Source organism: Protopterus annectens, chromosome 14.part0 (assembly GCF_019279795.1).
Source record: "Protopterus annectens isolate FY-2018-M chromosome 14.part0, PAN1.0, whole genome shotgun sequence".
NCBI lineage: Eukaryota > Metazoa > Chordata > Ceratodontiformes > Protopteridae > Protopterus > Protopterus annectens.
This window is the reverse complement of record NC_056748.1, coordinates 847072947-847093422: the sequence shown is the minus strand read 5'-3', so window position 1 is coordinate 847093422 and position 20476 is coordinate 847072947. Positions and strand designations below refer to the sequence as shown.

The window sequence follows — 20476 nt, the reverse complement described above, 5'->3', positions numbered from 1 at the left end:
GCAACAACAAGGAGCTTGATGTGTTGATAGGTCTATGATAAGAATGTAATGTTCCGTGGCAAATTGATTGGGTACCTGACCCAGCTACTAGTGTTCCCTGAACTGCAGGCTCCCTAGGTTCCTCATTAAGATAGCAAAATCCACCAGCACATCTCAGTGACCATTCAGGACCTTACTCTCTAAGTCAGCCAAGGGGAAGCAAGCTACCCAGCTTTCAATCTGTACCTCTTTTGGATTTTCAGCCTACTGCATTTATTAGATGCTGCAGTCAGAATCCTCAACGGAAATAAAAAAAAAAAAACAAATTGCCAATAAGAGCTCCTGATCACAGACAATTCCCTTCAGCGTTTAACAAGTCTGAAACAAATGACATTTAACACAAAGATGTAAACAGAAATGAAGTATGAGGCAAAAATGAACAAAGATCTCAAAAATTGATAGAGGCAGTGTGATAACAAATTTCAGATTCAAACTTGTGATTTTAGAAAAGTAAGGATCATGTGGTGGTTGTTAGAACAGTAAAAGTTCCAATAAAAGACACCATAAAATGTCATGCAAAATGTTGAGCTTCTCAGTTAGACTCACTTGAGAGATGATTCTGTTAATACATTGAACAGAGAGCTAACTTAATTACTGTAGCTACTACAATATCTGGAGATGCCCTCGGGAAAAGATGATATTGTAACAGCACACCTACCTTTGTAAATATAAACCTCCAACTCAAACTTAATACAGTTAAGAGATGTAATCCAGAAAGCTCGAGTCAGGTCTGGTATCCCTTCTGTGACTCAGAGGATGACAGGACTAACAGGAAACAGAGTATAAGGGATTAGTCAAAATAAAATCATTTTAACTATTTAACTAAGACACTTTACATCCAGTAAAACATTTTACTGTTTTACAGAAACTAATCACAGTGCACATACTCATGGATATGCAAAAGTAGGAAGAAAAATGTAAGAAAAGTTTGAGACCTCAGAACATTCTGTATAGGCTTTTTGTGCCCATGGAATAAAAATCCACCAAGTGCTAAAGTGTACAGTATACAAAACCTTTAATAAAACTGATTATCTCAGATCTTTTTGAGCATAGGCAAACTGTGATAGTGGTGCCCTGTTATAATAATTTTCACTCGGGTCTATATTATAACAGCAAACGCTGTATAATCGACCCCAAAAAAAATGAAAACAAAATTCCGAACAAACGGAACAGCATTTTTTTCCGAGGGTTAAAAATCGCTGGTCCGCAAAAAAAAAAAAAAAACACAAAATAAAGTGGGGGACTTCACCCACCATGCCCCCTGATGTGGGGTCTGTGCCCCCCCACCCCCTACTTAAATATACCAACTCTGAGATCGCAGCACAGTGGAGGAAATGGCAAAGTCCCAAAAATGGCCCAGTGATTTTTTTCCCTGGGAAAAAAATCGCTGTTCTGTGTCTTCTGGATTTTGCCGTTTCGATATTTAGCTGTTGATTAAGCAGCATTTGCTATATTAAGCATTCAAAAACAAAAAAACACAAATGCACACCGGAGTCCAATACCAAACAAAACGGCCACACAATAAAGCCCGAGGGGTCCTCTCTTTATTCAACTTCCTTAACGCACCAAAATGAATACAGCGTTTACATGCAAATTTTGTTGCATTAAGGAAGTTGAATAAAGAGAGGACCCCTCGGGCTTTATTGTTTGGCCATTTTGTTTGGTATTGGACTCCAGTGTGCATTTGTTTTTTTGGTTTATGGTACTACCGTTTGGCACACTTCTCTGTTGTTATTTTATATTATGCGTTCACTTACTTAGTAGGGAACCTTTTCACTGTGCTGCAAATTACAGAAATGTTGTTAAATGCAGGCCAAGAGGCTAGATTATCTATACCTGGTTGCTGCTGGGTATGTACAGTGAGAGGCTGCATGCCCCTGGTCTCAGAGTGTAGTTCTATAGTGTTCCAGTCTGGGGTCTTTAGTATCAACCCTTTTCCTGGGTCAAAGTATCATTTAAGTAGATGCATCAGATGCACTTTACCTCTAAGCTCACTACACTTAAAAACTTGTGCCACAGAGAAAGGATGAGTTGTCTCAAACTTTACTTTTATCCCTACTTGTTTACATCCAAGAGGTCTGTAAAAATGAGCACAGTGACTTATTTCCATTGTAAGCTATTTCACTGGATGCAAGTATTTTTCAAAAATTGGGAGTTTACCTACTGTAGCTCTAAGTAGAGGTGGGCAAGCCAGAGCTGAATGGAGCTTGGCTTGAGCCTGACTATACGCTTGGCTCTGGCTCTTGAATCAGCAAGTGAAAGAGCTGAGAAAGAGCTAAGCCACAATTGCAAGTTTTTTTTTTTTGAGTAACTACTGACTGTTGAACTGTTGATTAAAATCAGACCTGCAGGCTGAGAATGCTTTCTAGTAGATCCAGTCTGCATATCAAAGCATCGTGGTTGGCAGGAATATCAGAGAAGGTGATGCCACATGCCACAATGGTGAAAAGGGAGAAGATTTAAACATTTTCATGGGAGAGAACTATTGCAAGATATTGTAGCTGAACAATTCTTGTTTAAAAAAAGATTTGCAGCTCATTTTCAGGATGAGGGTGCATTATTTCCTTTATTCCAGAGTGTTTACATTCTTCCACAGAGACAGAAAACCCTGTTTCATTGAGAGAAAGAGCTTGGAAAGCACTATCAATATTAAGGACGTTATTAGCAGAATTCTTGTGTTTCTTTGATTTTACTGAGGTCAGCCCCAGTCTCTCAATTGTCCCTGATTTTAGCTCAGTGCTGTGAATCTCTGAGAGGTGCACACTGTATGTTTGGGGGTATTTGTGTTTGAGCAACGTGTTGAAATTACATTATTGTAGTAGTTGTTTCTTTTTTCTTTCTTCATCATCGAATGTCAGAGATGTGCATAGAACTGGGCTGCTTTTTTAGGGAAGGGGTGTGGAGGCATCATGTACATGAAAGAGCACTGCTAGCAAAAAAAAATGGGTTCTGACTTGCTGACGGCAGTGTATATGTTTACCAATCACAAGCTGAAACAGCAAAATGGTCCCGTAGTTCTTACATTTTCATTCTTTCCTCAGTGAGAAATTATTGTACAGAATGGGGCTATAATTTTGGGGGCATAAATACACGAGAGGAAAATATATTTGTGGTTGGTATTGTTTGTTGGAGGGCAGTACTATCAAAGAGCAAAGTTTGCTATTATTATTAAGTTTTGAAGCAACTTCACAGTCAGAGGTGGTGTACCTTTTCAGAAAGGGTACAGTCCACTGGGACAGTATATTTATTTTGTACCCAAATATTTAAGTTATTAGGTATACTGTTTATTTTTTACTGTTATTGTGGGGCTGCCTTATGGAGACTGATGTATTCTTTCTTACATAAAACTAACATCATCCAGCATTTCACAAGGCTTTTGTTGCTCCATTTAGGTAAAGGGCATCTTTAGGTAGTGTATCTAGTTTTCATTTTGGGTTTGTTTGTCCATTTCTTGGAAAGTGTGGTGAAGCTACTGTGCAATAAATGATCATTAAACCGTAAGACAAAAAAATGAATTTCTTTTCACTGAATAGGATAACATTCCTATTCCTGCATACAAAGTGCTGTACTTCTGTGCTCTGCTCATTATAATTTTTCCTATTTTTCATTGTCAGCAGACCTTTAGCTTGGGCATGGTGAGGGGGGTGGCTGGGTGTAAGCTGTTAGGTAGTGTGATCAGCATACCATCAGCATTCATTCATTTCAGTGAATGGTGGCCATGCCAGTGTCTATTTGACTATATATATATATATATATATATATATATATATATATATATATTTTTTTTTTTTTTTTAATTAAATAATTTGCTTTGAACTTTCAGGCATGATTATTTTTTTAACTGGTCATATTGCTTGACCTAGCTCGGCTCTTAGTGAGCTATAAGAGCCAAGCCAGTCCCTTGGCTTTGCTCGGACCCGGCTCTTCTTCAAAAATCCCAGGCTTGCCCACCTTTAGCTCTAAGTGACTACCTCCCCTGCATTTAAAAACGTCTGTCATCATCAGAAAGAAGAATGGGGACTGGTCACATTAATTATGTATATGAACCTCTTACAAGCAGGCACTGTTAACCTTTTTGCCAAACAAGAGAACATTCATCTTTCATAATGTATTTCAGCAGATATGAGCCCCATAAAGTGGGCACAGCCTCTCATATTACATAAGACACAAGCATTGATATGCACAAGTCAGACTGGAAAAAGGTCTGTAATAAAACATTCATAATTTGCTTCAAAGAATATGAGCCCCACAAAGGCAAATGCAGCCTCTCATATTACATGTGATATAAAAACAGGCTAATAAAGTCGTACTGATAGCCTCACAAAAGCAGACATTTCCTGTGATCAAAGTGTAAACCATTCTGCAAACCACTCTATTAGATGGGCCCGATGAAGCTCAGGTGAAAATGTTTTCTTAAATACATTTCTATAGTGGTAGCGCATGCTATGTCATCATGCTTTGTTTGTTAAAAATAAACATAAAAACCTTTTTTTACTAAGAATGAGGTTCCACAGGTTGTAGAGCTAGTACACCCTCATGAGTATTTCCGGAATATTCCGATAGGGGACTGATCTCTACGCTGTGGGATTGAGTCCTCGCTTTTCTGTATCCCATTATTTTCCTTTAGTCAGCTCCCCTGGACCCCCCCACCACCATTGTCTGTAACTGCCTATAATAGATAACCTGCTGAATGTAATGAATTAGAACAATAACAATCATCCATCTATCTACTTAACTGAATAAACTACTTAAAACTTCAACAGGGCATCTTTATTATTCTCACAGGGAGAGAGAGATAGAAAGAGATTCTCCTAGATCTGCTACCTAAAGTTATTTTTATCTGTACTAACCCTTTATGCTCACAAACCTAATACAGTTGGGATATGACTGTTTTAATCCAAAGACTGAAGATTTACTCACAAACAAGCAATCATGCAAAATCATAATAGTCTCAAAGGTTGAATATAATTATATCCCATTAAAACAATCCACAGCAACTAAGATTCATAAGTCCTGGACTCTATACTGTCAATATGGACTACCCATGCACAAGATATATGACGTCTGGAAATCAATTTTTAGGAAAAGAGCCTGGTGCAAATAGCCTCATTATTTTACTAAAGTTAAGTCTATCATATTAGATTTATAAAATGCCATCCATGGGGTCTCACTTAATAAAGATCTACATTGATCTTGCAAATTTCTCCCCTTCCTCCTTCTGAAAAGGGTAATCAAGTTTGGCAGTGCACTGCACTGTCACAGTCGGCCACAGCTACATCTTGCCATAAGGTAAGATCTCCTGAGAGTCTCGTCTACAGCCTGAGATCCCCCATAATATCAGGTCGCTGGGGTGGCAGCACACTTAAGGGTATTTAAGGTGTTTTAAATTAGTAGGCCATGGTGACAACCAAATGCAGTTGTGGTAAGCGATATCCAAAATACTCTTTATAGCCATTTTCCTTGCTAGGCTATTTTGTGCAGTATACATATATTTATGTGCAGCTATCACTTATAATAATGACTCACAATCTGTATATGCTTTTTATACATTTGTCAAGTGACATGCAGTAACTATTCATGTTCAAGAGTGCTTCAAGTGTGTAATAACCATGATATACATGTTTATGAAGTATTTCATGAAAAAAAATAATGCTGGAAGCTGAAATGCAGGCCAATGCTTTATTAATAATCATAGTAAGCACTTTCATTGTAACTGGACAACATATGAAAATGTATAGCTGTGTATCATGCTATACAGACAGGCAATGACAATGTAGAATATCAATGTAATTAATGTCTTACTGGCTTGATTTTCAAAATAGCTTTAACGTTCACCACCTCATCAATACCTGCAGAGATGCACGCATCAAGTTTGAGTTGTCATTTATGTTCATTGAAGGCCAAGTATTTTGATTTACCCCACCCTGCATCAAATGTCAAACAGTCTACAACAGAAAAAAATTACTTTATAACCAGGATATTTTTCAGCATGTCTGGATAGTGCACTGTTTGATTCCTCTAGCTGCACTGACCAGTTATGTCTGTAAATTATCATTTGTAGTCTGAATGTAGTCCTGCTAATGTAGAAGGCAAGATAACATAAAATAGCATTTCTTGACAGACAATAAAAATAACCAAAAAGTCTAAAATTGTATGCTTTAATAATAACAAATTAATTTGTTGCATCAATAAATGACATTGATTGCAAAAGCATCATTCGTTCATGTACATATTAGCATTAGAATTCTTTCTAAATGCAAAGCAATTCCCCAAAGGAAAGCTCTTACATTCTAGTTTCATATATGTGTGAAAAATAGTTTATAACCAAAATGTTTCCAGAGTATTATTGCTACTTAAAACAGTCCACTTTATAATGCTCTTAACCTTATAGAAATCTACAGTAAAAGGTAAAATCATAGAGGAAATCTTGTTCCTCTTGTCTTTAATTGAATAAGTGTTAGTAGTGTTATGTCGAAGCATGCAACTCGTATTTAGTACATCTCTGTGTGGTTACTGAATTAGGCTTTTTCATGACCATTCTGGAGGATAACACCTATCAACAAAGCAATGGAACCGCAGTCTTGAGTTAAAAGAATATGAATAGCAAGTCAAACATGATGCACTAACCTCACCAGGAATTAATGATACTGTGAATTTTAAAGCCGTTACAAAACTATTAAGGCATCAGTTGTGGTGATTTTGTGCACTTTCCTTGGTTGGTATAATTACAGATAGTTTGTATACTGTCATTTACAATCAAGTCCAATTAGGATCAAAATGCTTTCTTTGATTACTTATGAAGCATTAGTTTGCCTTGAAGCTTCTAGCACTCATTTGATGCTTTTTTATTAGAGAGTTTTTGGAGAGATCTTCACTGGAACTTTCCAGCATTTACACCAATTCTGTTTGATATTTATGAATGAGTACAGCTTTGTGCTCTACATGTTAAATGTTGCAAATGATTGCCTCAGACATGCCAGATCTTCTCTTTTCTTTGCTGATTAAGTATTCATATTACCCTTAATCAATACTGAATAATTTTATTACAGTTGCATGAGATACAAGACCAAATACCTAAAGACGGTCAAACAGCTTGGCATTAGCCTGCCTGAAAAAAATCTATTTGCTGCTTAATTTCACATTTCAATTAAAAAAGTAGTTTCAGATAGAAACCACAGGAATAACAAACTAGGTGGCTTGGCAAACTGCTTTAAGCCAGCATAAATGATTTATCATAATATCAGTCCAAGCAAAATGACACAGTAGAAGCATTAGGGTGTGGCCTTCAAGAGATCAGCATATGATAATGTATGGATGATTGGGTTTCTTTTTTAGGCAATGTCAGCCTTCAAAAGATTCTGACCTAACATAACAAAATCCAACTAACAAAGGTACCGTTGCTTAATGTTGAGCCCTACAACCACTGTTTAGCTTGGAATGCACTGATATATGCTTCATCACAAAGACCTGGTTCAAGACCATTGTATACAGTATATATGAATATTTCTAACAAAACTGAAAATGAATGATGCATAATGCTTGTATGAAGATGATATTGAGATACTATTAATTATGGTATATGCTGATGCAGTATTGATTGCAAAAATATAAAGTGGTTGATAGAGATGATAGAAACTGATGAAAAATATTAGAAGAGATAGGTTTTAAAATTAATAAAGAAGAAAGTTAAGGGTTCATAGGTTCATAGGTTCATAGGTTGGTACTAGGCTATCAGCCCTAGGGCCTATACAAGACTAGCCATAACAATTCCCTGGCTATTTCTTCCCACATCATTTACTTTCATTGGGGAAATGCTAAAGAAAGGAGGTGTTTATTTTAATAAAACAAACATTTTGGATGTTATTATACAATGATCTAGTGGTGGTAGCTACTGGAGGAAATTAAAAAGACTTTAATTCTATGGAAATAATTTAATTTGTTTGAAAAAGAAAGTATATTTTTTAAATGGTTATGTTTTAGGGAAGTTTTGCTGTTTAGGGTCAGTGATGATATGTACAGAAGAAAGGGATAAAGAAATAGTTAAGTTTTTTTATGTCTATCTGCAGTTCAGGTTTGAGACCAGTTAAGAAAGGTGTTATACACAATAGTCTTGAAAGGGGGGGGGGGGGTTAGGTTAAAAAATTGTAATGTATTTTTGGCTTCTTCAACTATATATAACATTATGAGTGAAAGAATAAGAAAATAAATAGTAAGTAAATTGAGAGAGGTCAAGTATAACAAATTTTGGGATGAATTAAAAGGAAATAAGAGAAAAAATAATTATATTAAAAGGAGAAGTTAGGGAATGAAATAGGAAGTAATGAGTTAGAAAATATATATATATATAAATTTGGTAGAAGATAGGGAAACATAGCATGAGGATACAATGGGATAAATATTTTACGTATATCCTTGGGGAAATTTAAAGAAGTGAAAGAGGCCGTTAAACAAGGGTAGAAAAAGATTTAAAGAATGGGAAGAAGGTCAGACTTTTTTATGAAGGTTAATGATCAAAAAGTATTGGTAAAAACAGAAATGGAATAAAAAGCATTAGAACATAGAAGTTGTTTTAGAATGTGAAGAATTAGAATCAACACAACATGTATTTTTAGAATGTGTGAGGGTTAAGGGGCTATGGAAAAAAATAAGATGGAAATGGATTGCAAATATAAAGTTAGCTAATATTTGTTTGGGTGCCTTTGAAAAATATGCATGTTTATATAAAATTTGTCAGGCTACAATAAAAAAAGTTGCTATTTAACACAAACTGGAATGACAAGAAGACTTTAGATAAGATAAAATATTTTTTTAAAGATAAAATATAATTTATTGCATAGTATACATATGGGAAGTTTTCTATGTATTAAGATATTTAATAAGTAGTGGTATGTTTTGTGTATGAATAATATGTTGAAAATAAAAATATGGGAATGGGAGTTTTTGTATTGAAGGATGGTTCAATAAAGAATCCCAATCCCTGCTCTTTTCAACGGGTGTCATGGGATCTTTTACATCCACCAACTCAAGCAGATGGGACCATGTCTTAACATCTCATCCAAAGGATGACACACTCAAGAGTGTAACATCCCCTTGTCAGAAATTGATCTACCTAGTGTGAGAATAGAACATACAACTTTCCACACTAAGGTAAGTGCACTGCTCATTGTGCCACTGACATTGTCAAGTACATATCACTGTCATATACATCTAAGTCTATTTAAATTACCAAGCAGATAACCTAAAGCTATATTTAAAATAACTACATTGATATAGCAAAAATGGGACAAAAGAAGAAATTGAAAAATCAAATATAAATGCAGTGCTATTTGCTTTTCAGAAATTGACTTATTACAGTCTAACATCCCTGATCAAATGCCTGCTTTGTGAGCATGCATACTAGCTTTTGAGACAATAAGTTATAATATTTCTTACCAATTAATAGAGTTGTATTTTTCCAACTTAATATTGGTTAAAATGCATCAAAAATCAATCCCTGGCATTCAGAAATGCTTAATTTACTGTGGCCATCATTCATTTTCAGGTTTCTGCAATACATTACTCCCAAATGATTTAGAAATTGCTGTAGCCCTATACAGCAGGAAGGAACTGGCCTGTATTTCAATGGATTTATTGGTTAAGATGCATGCAAATGCAGTAGTTTGTTGGCATATATGGGACAGCCCAGTGGTGCAGCAGTTGCATTGTTGCCTTACAACAAGACATTCTCTGGTTCAGTTCTCAGCTGGGGTACTTTCTGTATGGAGTCTGCATGTCCTCCCTGCATTCTTGTGGGCTTCCTCCGGGTGCTCTGGTTTCCACCCATGTTAGAAAGACATGTGTCTGGAGCATTTCTCCCCAGGCCTCCGTTGAAAATTGGCGTCATTCCAAGTCGGACATTCCTGGTAAACAAATGTTAAATAAAATAAATAAATAAAAATAAATAATTCTATAATGCTAATTAACCATGTGCTCCCAATAGCTTGGGAGATTCATTACGAAAATAGTTCTGCCATTATATTTCAAAATGGATAAAAGTGTGTAATGACTTTTGACAGCATAAATCCATTCACTTCAACAAAAGGATTTGGATTGTCAGTGTGACTGTGGGTAAGTTCTGCAAAGACATCCATGTGTGTGAGTGTGTTGTGTCTATAGGGGCATGTTTGCAGCTCTGTGTACGTGTGTGTGCTCACATGTGTGCATGTGTACGGTGCCTGTGCAACCGTGTTTCATGGCTTTGTAAAGTGAAATATTACTAGGACAAGGTTTAACAGCACAGTGTTCATTTCAGGAACATGTTTATGGTTTTAGCATGTCACTGAATTGCAAATCATTGCAATTTAATATTAAGAAATACTGCGTTGCCCAATCAGAGCCATCTATGATAATCCTTGAGAATTCCAAGCAGTGTTTCAGAATATAAGTATTTAATTTGTATGATCTCAGATTTTCTGATCGGTAAGTTTCATATCAGATAATGACATTGGTATAAGGAGACAATGAATTTCAATATGCAATCTTATACTTCCTGATAACTTGGAACAAAAGGCCAACGATTGCTACTTTACTAATGGTTACAAAGACTGCAGTCTTTATGACATAGTGGCCCACCCCAAAAAAATTTCAGTCTAACATTTCTCAGTAGCAGAGCATTTAAAGCCATCCCACCTTAAAGCTGTGGTTCTTGAAATGACCAAAGCACATTTGATATACATTTTGGGGAATACATTTTGTTTAGAATTCTATCTGAATATAAAAAATGAGACACTAAGGGAGGAAGTGCTGTCTGCTGACCACTTTCTTGTGAAAGGCACACTACGGTAATAATAAATAAAATTAAACTCTCCTGACTGTACTGTTTTTCCTTTACAAATTTCTCACAGGAGATCCTTACCACAGCCTGATGTGCATTTACAGTTTAATCACAAAATGTGTTCCAAAAGTGTTAAAATTGTTAACGTTTCTACATACATAAACAGCAATGGTGTGGCAGCTCAGAAGTTAGTAATCAGTTTGATTTTGGAGTGAACACTGAAAATGAAAGCAATGCAGTTAATGAAAATAAAAAAATGAGGCACTGTTCTAATTTTAGTATTATTATTAGCGACTTTCAAATAGCTACACTTTGACTAGCAGTGTAGACTGTTGCAATGTTTAGTACAACAAAACATAACTTAAAGAAAGGCACTTTGTGTTCCCACATTAGGGCGAGTTCATAGTTCTAATGTACTATAACTAATTCTCTATGAATTATTTAAGAGCACAAAACCTCTTTAGGTGCTTCTTGTTGACATCTGTTACTATTCCACCAGATTTCCATTGCTGCCACCAGACAAGCAAGCAGAAGACCTGCTGCTAGAATGCAGAACACTCCAGTGAAGCTGTGAAGTTTTAATGCTCTCCCATCTGGCTGAGCATTTGCGTGACTGTCAAGATCACAACGACCCATCCTTGGCCACCATTTCTGCTTGAGGACATCAAGGTCTCCACTTTCTTGCAACTCTAGAATCCTAGAAAGATGACAATGATAAACAACAGCTAATCATATATCAATATGGTACATAGTCTGCTATAAATTAATTGAACAAAATATCAGACTACAGTTGAAGTAAAAGTACAAAAATACAAATTTTACATTTATTCAAATCAATTTGAAAGGAAACACATTCTGTAACAAGCAAGAATAACAGATTTGATATGACTTATATGAAACAAACAAAAAAAAAAAAGCAAACTGATTAATCCACCAATAATCCGTAGTCTCAATGAACTTTAATTCATCCATTCACTCTTCACTACCTTCATTATCCTTCACAAGATCATGGAGAAGATGAAGCCAGTCCCAGCACTCAGATGGTGTAAGGCAGGTAACCACTCCCGGGAGGGATGCCAGTTCAATGGAAGATGAGTGAAGCCATAAACACACACACACACACACACACACACACACACGCACACACACGCACATGCACGCACACGCACACGCACACACACACACACACACACACACACACACACGCACACACACGCACACGCACACACACACACACACACACACACACACACACACACACACACACACACACACACACACACACACTCTGCATATATATATTTAAGGGCAATGTAAAGAAACAACAAATCACCTAACAGCATACCTTTTGAATGTGTGAGGAAACCAAAGCTTAAGGCAAACCCCATCTGGCCTTAGCAAGGACATACAGACTCTTCAAAAAAATTAATCTAGCCAGGGGGAACTGGAGGACCATGAGCTGTGATTCAGCAATGTTAAAACTGCACCACTATGACAATCAAGGAAATAATTATATTTAATCTAAAACGTTTTCATCTTTCTACTAAATTATAATTCAACCCAGCTCTTGTTTTTTCTTTGACTTACTGTAGTCCATTAATATCTCACTCATTGCTAATACCACTGCATTTTCTGCTACAGAAGTTCGATTTTTGCCAAACCAAAATTTCATAGGTGTGCACTAGGCTAATAACCACTGGGGCCTTTTTAAGCCAAGAGGAATCAGAGCTCTATCAGTACAGTGATACGTCTGGTTAACTAAACAACATTTAGGCCTAGCCATGCATCCCAAATCTCTGACAAGTTCTGCTACCCTTGATAAATGGAAGCAGGGACTTGGGAGGTGTAACATTTACAAGCTACCTGTATCCATTAAAGAAACAGGTACCACACCAGAAATTAATTTCCTGTTCCCCATCAAACTGCCCAAGTTACACTTAAATTGTGTTGGGGAGGAACTCTGTTTCATACCGATCTGGAGCTTATTCAAGAGAAGGAGTAGTCTCTGGGATAGATACCTGTCTCTCTATCAAGGTTCTAATGGTTTGTTTGACAGGGAGTCTGGCCAGCATCAGTTTCTTCTTCTTTTTCGTTCGGCTATTCCCATTAGGGGTCACCACAGTGAATCATCTGTTTCCATTTCTTCCTGTCCTCTGCATCTTGCTCTGTGACACCAATCACCTGCATGTCCTCTCTCACCACATCCATAAACCTTACCTTAGGCCTTCCTCTTTTCCTCTTTCCTGGCAGTTTCATCCTTAGCATCCTTTTCCCAGTATGCACAGCATCCATTCTCAGCACATGTCCAAACCAACGCAATGTTGCCTCTCTTGCTTTGTCTCCAAACCATCCAACCTGGGCTGATTCTCTAATATACTTATTTGTAATCCTGTCTACCCTCATCACACCCAGTGCAAATCTTAACATCTTTAATTCTGCCACATCCAGCTCTGACTCATGCCTTTTTGTCAACGCCACCGTCTCCAACCCATATAACATAGCTGGTCTCACTACCCTCTTGTAGACCTTCCCTTTCACTCTTACTGGTACTCGTCTGTCACAGATCACTCCTGACACTCTTCTCCATGCACTCCACCCTGCCTGTACTCTCTTCTTCACCTCTCTTCCACACTCACCATTACTCTGAACTGTTGATCCCAAGTATTTAAACTCATCCATCTTTGCCAACTCTACTCCCTGCATCCTCTCCATTCCTCTATCCTCCCTCTCATTCACACACATATATTCTGTCTTAGTCCTGCTGACCTTCATTCCTCTCCTCTCTAGAGTATATCTCCACCTCTCCAGGGTCTTCTCAACCTGTTCCCTACTCTCACTACAGATCACAATGTCATCTGCAAACATCATAGTCCACGGGGACTCCTGTCTGATCTCACCTATCAACCTGTCCATCACCACTGCAAATAAGAAAGGGCTCAGAGCTGATCTTTGATGTAATCCCACCTCCACCTTGAACACATCTGTCACTCCCACTGCAGATCTTACCACTGTCACACTACCCTTGTACATATCCTGTACCACTCTTACATAACATCAGTTTAATTGATTTCATTTGGTCAGCTATACAGATAGTTAACAGGTGCATGAGATCAACTATCTCTTGGTAGAGGAATATTCTCTTTCCATATGGACTGTGCAGTTTTGGAATTAGTATATATTAAGTAGCAGGGGTTGTGGCGGGTCACAGATTCCCACATGGTAGGATGTTGTTTACATTTTGTTCTTTTATGTACTATTTGCATGCACTGGGAAGCAACATTGGCATGTTTGTATTAGGAATGTGAGTTTCCATTTTTGATGTACAGTGGTTTACCTTCAGGACGGTTTACCTTTAAATAGGCGATTGCACTTTGTCAAACGGCCACTTCTTCGACGCGTTTTGCACGAACCGAAACCGTGAAAATTTTTAAATGTCGAAAAACATTCGACATTCGGCATTACCGGCCACACAACACCTGCACACCCATGCTACCATGGGTCAAAAAGGGGCGAGGCTTTGCCATTCGCACATTCGGAAGTCGACTTTGGTGATGATCGCATTTCGGCCTTCATGCAAGTCGAGTCGCCCATATCAGGATCGGCATTATAAAGGTAAACCTTCAGGACATTGACACTTGCGTTAGTCAGTCAATTGAAGGCAAATCCAACTACAGGTCCTATTTATAATACAGATAGATGTAAGTCCTTAGAATGGGCAATTCTGGTGCTGTTAGTTTTGTTGATATGCAAAGATCCATCAGGGTTGGGTCTTTCAATGCCTTGTATGCCAGGCATAGATCTCCTCTCAACAGTCAGGAGGAGAAGGAATACAGGGATAGGGCTTTGAGGTTATCTGCACAGGACATGTTACTTATGCACTGTATTCCTTTACTGAGGAACCTCTGTGGAGGTTTCAATTGTTAATTTCCTCACTACTGTAGACTCTTGGGGGATATGATGCCAATATGATAGTTACCAGATGTGTATGTCTTCCTGAAAGATACTATTATGCATTTTTTGGCATTTAGTTTTAGTTCATGGCTCTCACAAAATTTTTTTGTCTGTGTCGTAGGTTCATAGGTTCATACTAGGCTATCTGCCCTGGGGCATTTATAAGCCTAGCTCGATTGTGTTTGGCTTACGCCACCCCTTGATTTGAGTATACTGTGCCCTTTTTAAAGTTTAGTTTACTGTGCCTCTGTCTAATAGTGACACGGAAGTGATCCCCGGGACAAATCTACGATCCCCCATCCACTCATCAAGATTCTTCTTGAAGACAGTCAGTGAGGTGCTCTGCCTAATATGAATTGGAATTCTATTCCAGAGCGAAGGGAGCCTCTGGGTTATGAATCTGTCCCTCCAGCATGTTCTATTTATTTCTGCGCTGAGGTTCAAGTCCCTCGAGTGCGTGGCTCTAAGGGATTTAGATTTACTAAGGTGGAGCATGTCCTTTAATTCTGGGTTGGACATAGCTTTATATGTCAGGCATAGATCGCCTCAAAGTAGGAGGTATGCAACTGAGTAGAGCTGGAGTTTTTTTAACCGAGCAACATATGGCATCTGTTTGAGTCCCGTGATCCTCCTGGTGAGGTACTTTTGGGGTCTTTCCAATTGCTGCAGGTGTCGGGTAAGGTACATCCCAAAGGGGACATTGTATTCTATGATGGGCCTGATGAGGGATGAATAAAGGGGCACGATTACCTCTCTTGATTTAGATGTGAATCCTTTCATGATGAGGTGGGCTATGTAGAAGGTCTTTCTAACCACTTTGGCAATGTGGTTGTCAAAGGAGAGATTGCTATCAACTTGGGTCCCCAGATCCCTAATTACTTTCTCTGTACTTAATGGGTTACCACCTATGTGGTAATTTGTGGGCACATTGTTTTTGCCAAAGGGTATGACTATACACTTTTTGGCATTTAGCTTTAGACCATGGCTCTGGCACCAGTTATCCGTCTCTGCAAGACTTTTTTGAAGGATGTTTGTGTCAGCTGGAGAGTCGATTATGGCATCCAGTTTGCAGTCATCTGTGAACTTGGTGAGCCATAGTCCTCCCACATTGGCCTGTACCTCAGAAAAGTAAATACCGAACAAGAGAGGTCCCAGGACAGAACCTTGTGGGATGCCACTTGTGACCAGTTTCGAGTCTGACATGGCTCCAGCAACTCTGACTCTGTGGGTTCTGTCTTTGTGCCAGTTTGCGACCCATCTTGTGACATAGGGGTTTATATTTAGGCTGGATAGCTTATCTATGATGCCCGAGTGGGGTATTGTGTCAAATGCCTCTGTGAGGTCCAGATAGGCTGTGTGGACTACCTTCCCTTCATCTATGGCCTTGGTGACTGTTTTGAAGAAGTCAACCAGGTTCAAAAGGCAGGATCTGCCCTTGACAAAGCCAAATTGGGTAGGATCTAGTGTCTGTAGGTCCCCAATGTCTTTGTTTATGAGTTCCATGATGATCCTCTCCATAGCCTTGCATACTAAGCTAGTCAGGCTTATGGGGCGATAGTTTCCAGGGTCTGCAGAGGCGCCATCTTTGTGGAGTGGGACTACTGTTGCTGTACGCCATTCTTTGGGCACATATCCTGTAGTGAGGCTGAGACTGTACAACAGTTTTACTTGAGGGATTAGTTCTTCTTGGAGTTCATGTAGGACGCAACCCGGGATGCCATCTGGTCCCATGGAAGCAGTGTTTTTTGCTTTGGAGAGGGTGGCCTTCACCTGAGCATCAGAGATGTTTGGGAAGCTGCACTCTGCCAGGATAGATACTAGCTCTTTTGGGGGGCAGGCGGGGGAGAAGTTTGCACTGAACCTGTCTGCCAGGATATTGGCGATGTCTGTGGGTTCAGTGTATTTTTTGTTGTTTAGAATCAACTCAGAACAAGTCTGGGAGTTGCATCCCAGGTTCCTAACATAACTGAAAAAAGCCTTATGATTGTCTTTAGTGTCCTGTGCAATTTTTCTCTCGAAGCTTGCCTTGGAGGATTTTATGAGGGATCGTAATTTTTTGCTAGTACTTTTAGGGATTTTGCTCTATCATGTAGCAGCTTCCGCCTTCTGTTGTACAGTTTATTTAAAGCTGGGGTCCACCAGACTGGATGCCTGCCTTTGGATGATTGGGTCTTCATTTTGTTTGGGATAGCATGATCCATGCATTCCTGGAGATGTCTGTAGAATGTATTTATATAGGATTCTGCAGTTTGGGCCGTAGTTTCCACTGGCCCTGGGGCCTTGAAGGAATCCACTTCAGTTTTGAGAAGTGTGAAGTTCGCTTTTGAGAAGTTTTCCACTGTGGTTTTCTGGGCTGGGGGTGGGGTCGGGATGTGGATATCCAGTGAAATTAATTTATGGTCTGATCTTACCAATGAGGGATATACTTCTGGTATGGAGCACAGAGTCCCCATGTTGGTAATGATCAGGTCTAGTATGTTTTCCCCTCTTGTGGGAGTGGTGACTAGTTGTTCCATAGCATATGAGTTTATAAATTCCAGGAATCTTTGGGCTAAGGTGCTGGGGCTTGAGTAATGCTCCCAGTCTATGTTTGGGTAGTTGAAGTCGCCCAATATAATGGTGTTCGGAGAGATCTTAGTGTTCTCCAATGTTTTCAGGAAAGCCGAGTGACTTTGAGAGGGTGGTCTGTAGGATGCCCACTAGTCAGTTGCACATGGATGGTCTCCGATACTTTGTGCACTGCCACTAACCTGGAGGTGTGGATATCCTTGATAAATATGGAAACTCCCCCTCCTTTTGTGGTTCGGTCCGGGTTTTGGGGCTGAAAAGCATGATATGAGGTATAACCTGGTAGTGCAGGGGTACTCTCTGGAGCCTTGAACTAGGTTTCTGTCACTGCACAGATATCGATGTTCTCCATACTGAGGAGAGCTTCGACTGCATGCATCTTGAGGTTAAGACTTCTGGCGTTTAGCAGCATTACCCTTAGTTTCTTGTTCCTTTTGCTGTCTATGGAGGTGGGTTTGACTTTTGAGCCTTGCCTAAAAAAGTCACTATGGGGGTGGCAAGAGCCTTTGCCAATATCCGAAAGCCCAGGCGTGACAGGTGCAAGCCGTCCCTAGTGAAGCAACGTGGCTTGTCGAGCATGTCATCCCAGGCTGACAGACACTGGATCCCCTTTGAATGACACCAAACTTTTAGCCAGTTGTTAAAATAGATCATTTTGTCTTTATACTGTGGCATCATTCTAGGCGAGGGTAAGATGCTGCTCAAGGTCAGGGTCATACCGGCCTGGGCTACATGATCAGAGAGCTCCTCTATGTCTCTTTTCATGTAGTCGAGGGAGGTACGTCTCAGGTCATTCACGCCAGCATGTACAATGACTGAGTCATATTTGTATTTGCTTTGGAGTGACCTGAGTGCTTGCGTTATGTGGCAGATCCTAGCGCCTGACAGGCAGCTCACTGTGACCTTCTCTTAATTCAGCCTGGTGAGTGGGATGTCAGTGTGTCTGACAATAGAGTCAACTATTACAAGGGTATCAGGTGTGTTATTCAGCCTTAAGGGCTGTGACTGCTTGGCACACTGACTTTGTGTGCTATGTGTTGTATGTGTTTTGTTTTGGGGTAGCGTTTGCTTGGATGTCTGCTTTGGAGGTCTCTGTTGCTTAGGTAGATTTTTATTTAGAGCCTCCAGTATGTTTTGTGTTTTATGTGTTTGGTTCGCTGTTGTGGTGGGACTATGTGATACTGGAATTGTGTTGTGTGAGGTTACCTTCTCCTCCTGACTGGTTACACTAGTTTTGAGATGAGAGAGCTCAGCCTCCAGTTTGGCTATATGGTTGCATCTCTCACATATATTTGAAACTGTTTGGAGGAGGAGAGGGTTGTCCGTGTACATGAGACAGTTGTAACATTGCCTCAAAATTCCCAGATTCACCAGCTGGACTGGAGAGGAAACCATTGACTGACCTTTGGACATGCTAGAGTAATATAGGGAACTGAATTAAAATGGACCAATAGGGGACAAGGTAATCATAGAGAGTATAAGAGTAAGTAGTGCTTATGGTTTATTAGTGCTAACTTGTAAGATTACTTATTTGGACCAGTGAGCCATATCTGGACCAGTGTCAGCCATATTTGGAGAAAATTATTGTCAGTGGGGGATTCTATGACTGCTCCTAATTTGCAATCATCTGCCGATTTGGTCAGACATAGACCCTTGTTGTTGGCCTTGACTTCAAAGAAGTAGATGCCGAAATGGAGTGGTCCCAGGACCGATCAATGAGGCACTCAACTGGTGACTGGTCTATTTGTAGAGATGGACTCTCCATTTCTAACTTCCTGGATCCTGTCTGTGAGCCACCAGGTGACAAAAGGGTTTATATCTACCCTGTTGAGTTTGTCAACAATGCCTGAGTGGGGTATTATGTCATTTGCCATGGCCAGGTCAAGGTAGGTAGTGTGGACCATTTTGTCCTCATCCACTGCTTTTGTGACCTTCTCAAAGAAGTCCAGTTTCAGTAGGTATGACCTGCAATTGACAAAACCAAACTGGGTTGTGTCCAATGTTTGGAAGTTTCCCAAGTCATTAGTGATAATTTCCATAATAATTTTTTCCATGGCATTGCATATGAGACTAGGAAAACTTATAGGTATGTAGTTTCCAGGGTCTCTTTAGATGCTTCAATTAAACAGTAATTCCAGAGGGCCTGATAGGTCATGTTTCATGCTATTTAGAAGGCAGCCTGTGATATTGTCTGGGTCCATCAATGCAGTTTTCTTGGCCTTACTGAGAGCATTGGGGAACTGTTCTATAGTGACAGTAGAGAGAGTTATATTTGATGGTATTTCCACATGAGAAGCTGGGGGAGGGGACTAGGGGCAAAATTAGAACAGAATTTGACTGTCAGTGAGTTTGCTATATCTTCTGGCTCAGTAGAGGTGGGTCAATTAACAGTGACCTCTGCACACAAATGTGCATTGCCTTTGAGGTTGCAGACATAGCTAAAGAATGTCTTGTGTTTATCCCTGGCCTGGAGATGCATTTACCTCAAATTTGACTTTGGCAGTCTTTATTTGTCCTCTGAGTTGTTTGTTTAGTTTGATGAGATCACTTTTATCCTGCTGGGTGCTACACCTCATAATTTTCCCCATGAAATTCTTCTTTCTGTTATACTGTCTACTTATGTTATGATTCAGCCAGATGGTTAGTTTTTGAGTTAATTCTGTAATTATTCCTGATGGGTACAACTGTCTCTACACAGATATTACCATGCTTGTATATGGTTTCTGTGAATAGTTCTGCAGAGGCAGCAATGTTCTCAGGGTTTGTGTGGCTTGAGATTTTGTGAGGTTATCACTTAATAGTAAGAAGTCAATCTTAAAGTAGTTCCTGAACATTCCAGGTTTAGCTGTGGTTTCAGGGTTTATTTTTTTTTTCAAAGGAGACTATTATGGGATATGCAGCACTCTCCCATATTAGTGAGGCCAGGATCCAGTACGTCTGTGTCCCTGGTTGGTGTATTGATAAACTGGTCCAGGGAGTATGAGTTTACAAAATCCAGGAATCTCTCTGCCTGTATGTTTGGTGTTGTATACGAGACACAGTTAATAGTGGGGTAATTACAATTGTCTATGAATATGGTATGGTGTTGGATGATGAGTATTTCCA

General features: G+C 39.3%; 1 protein-coding gene across 3 annotated transcripts in view; it reads right to left on the bottom strand.

Annotated features, from left to right (window-relative positions):
* The window catches only part of GRID1 (glutamate ionotropic receptor delta type subunit 1), a 2576795-nt gene that overhangs the window by 37462 nt on the left and 2518857 nt on the right, over window positions 1-20476 (bottom strand). For all 3 annotated transcript variants that reach the window (XM_044056599.1, XM_044056600.1, XM_044056598.1), the window contains exon 13: window positions 11309-11549. In XM_044056599.1, the coding sequence (XP_043912534.1) occupies window positions 11309-11549 (241 nt within the window). The remainder of the gene's footprint in view (window positions 1-11308; window positions 11550-20476) is intronic.